The sequence below is a fragment of the Schistosoma mansoni genome, assembly GCF_000237925.1.
Source record: "Schistosoma mansoni, WGS project CABG00000000 data, chromosome W unplaced supercontig 0115, strain Puerto Rico, whole genome shotgun sequence".
Classification (NCBI taxonomy): domain Eukaryota; kingdom Metazoa; phylum Platyhelminthes; class Trematoda; order Strigeidida; family Schistosomatidae; genus Schistosoma; species Schistosoma mansoni.
The window spans coordinates 1,037,356-1,040,332 of NW_017386021.1; the positions used below are offsets into that span (position 1 = coordinate 1,037,356).

A 2,977-nucleotide genomic window follows, 5' to 3' on the forward strand; every position below is an offset into this window, starting at 1 on the left:
ATGATGTGTTTTCCAAAAAGTTTTGGTAAGTTGTAATTAAAATATATTGTATTAAAAAGTTTAGGAACTCTATCATAAATGTTCTTTCTTTAAAGCCCATTATGTTTTTTCAACTTGTGATATTTGTCGGTCGATTTAAATCATCGTGTAAACATAATATATCATTCAACGAAAAATTTCACTGTAAATGTTGTTTGTAGTTTGCTCAGCTTTAAATCATAATTTTATATGAAGAATAATGTTACTAAGAAAGGAAAAGTGTAAAACTTCAACAAAATCGGTTACCAATTACGATATTTCAAGATTATTAATTAACATTCCTGCATTCTTAATTCAAATACTCTGTTTTACATTTCTCGTTCTCCAAATAGTAAAGCTTTTAAACCTAATTTATTCTCTTATCCGATGAATTTGTTTGGCTTTATGCTAACAGAATTGAATGATAGTCCCTCCATCCAGCTAATGTATATGCTGTACAAGTTAATATTAATTGATAGATAAATTTCAAATAATTGTTAGCTTTCGGTTGCTCTAGATTTCTCACAGATATAATATTTGCTAGTGAATGTTTCATTATCAAACTAGGTCACTTTCTTTGCATTTATTTCATACCTATGTCTTGGTTGCAATATCTAGTTTATTATTATCATCATTAGATAGAACGACTTCGTAGATTGCGACACTGAGGAATGGGTTCCAAAATCTAGATAACAGTTTTGTAAGGCAATAGCAAAGAACAAAAATCATATAGTAACATCTTTGGAAATGGTAAGTGATACAATACAAATTCGTTGGATAGTTTTAAACAAACTTTAAATCTCTAACTCTTGCTAGCTTGACAGCAAAATAAAAATCTCTAATTTTGTGGAAACTTACTGTCTTCTAGTGATATATATATATATATATATATCAATATTATAGTCTGAGGTTAGTGCTTGCAATTTGAGAGTCAGATATAATTCAGGTTGTGAACTCATGATCATTTTAAAAAAAGATGAGGCAGGTCTTAGAGACATTTGAGGTTACACTAAAAGCGAACAGGTTCAGTTATTTTTCGTACTTTATAAAAATTCAGATGTTCTAGGCAAAAGGCTTTTCAAAATCATTTTATCATAGTCTTGTACTCTTTGACACAATCATCATAACCGCAGTGGTTTATACCTCATTCCTCTTCATCAAGGCCGATATTATCACTTCACCCAAGTATAAATGGTCTTTAACTATATATTTGTGGTTAAAAACCTGGAACTGTTTGCTACAAGTGAATTTGGTTACAAATACGATTCTTTCAAACTACTACAAAGTCCTAAAATCTTATATATCCTGCCACAAGATCAGTCGTTGCTTAAAATGATGGACCAGCAACTTTTAAAGTCTGTAAAGGCATCATTTACATTTAGCTGAAATAAATTAAACCAATGGTTAATTATAATTGATTGTCTTGCTTAATAGATTGACTATTCATTGTTGATTAGAACTAGTGGTATATGTGTGCTCTTATTACATTAGTCCATCCTGTATTTTATCCGTGTTATAACGGCTCAGTTGCAAAGTAAAATTACCAAAAGGATTTATTACAACACGGTTTCAGAATCAATGTATCATCTCTATGCCTTAAATCAGATCCCACTTTCAGTTCGCTTGACAAAAATGTCGACAATGACTAAGCTACACCAACTAATCACATTTATTTGTTTATTTGCATTCATGGAACAAGTAGTACCCTTTGTTTCTAATAGACACCTCAAATTGAATACTATTGTCCTTATTGATGGACTTCGATGGAAATCTTTTTACGGATCATTTCTACTTCCTTGCTATTTTCTTTCGTCAGTATTTTATTTTAATCTATGTTTAAATGAAACTTATTTTGTTGATGAAATTTCTGTGGCTTGTCATTTTCAAGGATCACAACCGATAACAGTTACTTCTTTTGTAGCGCTAGCATCATATCACGTTGGGCTCACCACTTTATAAACCCGCCTAACTTCATACATATTCATTGACTTGATTCAAGCTAGTAAATATCGAAATAGAATAAGACAGATACGAGGATGGGTCTTGGATATGTATATTTCATACATCCGTTAACGTAAACAGAGAATAGTAGAAAAGAAGCTAGTTGGACAAACCAAATGTGTCAACTCAATTTAATAAAGCACGACTCGATACTCACAATCAGATAGAAAAGCAAGGAAAATAAACATAAGTTGACCTATACGCGAGTTTCTTTTAAATTAACTTACTGAGTAGTCTTCCGCTACTTTTCTAAGTAATGTTTGATATTTAAATAGCTTTAAGTCTAAAAGACAGATATATTGATATATCATATGTATTCAATTGTTCATTAACACCAATTAACTACTCATTTCAATAATTGTTAATGAAGTTTCTTTATCTCATATGTTGTACTAACAACTTGAATATTTGTCGAACAGATTTTCCAGAACACATAACGGAAAAACAACGTCTTCGTTTGTTGGGTAACAGTGTGAATATACTTGTTGTTAGTCACTTAATTTACTGGGCCTTTGGGACGTAATGAAAACAATGTACTCCCTATTAATTTTATACTATGTAAATAAATATACTATTTTTAAAAAAGCGAACGACTATATTCTGTAAGCTAAACATTATTTCTCGCGTAAAACCAGAACGTACAACATTTGAGAATGCGTAATCAACAAAACTGGGAGACTAGTAGAACACCTACCTTGTCAACGTTTATCTTAAGTTAACCTTATTTACTTTCTGGACGATTGACTTTGCCCAAGACCATAGACGTATTTCTTGGTGATTACTAATCTGACTATGGCACAATATCGTAATCCTCTGTAAATAACAACCTTAGTCCTCTCATATTCAGAATTCAAATTGGGGTCCCTAAGCCGGTTCTCAAATAAAACTTTTTCAGGTGATTTTAGGCTGATTATTTGTCAGTCATTTTGGATGCTATAGGCTGTCTACAATATCATTT

At 31.2% G+C, this 2,977-nt stretch overlaps 1 protein-coding gene across 1 annotated transcript; it reads left to right on the forward strand.

Annotated features, from left to right (window-relative positions):
• Nucleotides 1-2,603, forward strand: Smp_145390 (DNA (cytosine-5)-methyltransferase, putative; the record flags this gene model as incomplete). Its single annotated transcript, XM_018791014.1, has 2 exons — nt 1-25; nt 2,439-2,603. 2 exons carry the CDS (start codon nt 1-3, stop codon nt 2,540-2,542), a joined length of 129 nt encoding a protein of 42 aa, XP_018645803.1. The 3' UTR covers nt 2,543-2,603.
• Between the last annotated feature and the right edge of the window lie 374 nt (nt 2,604-2,977).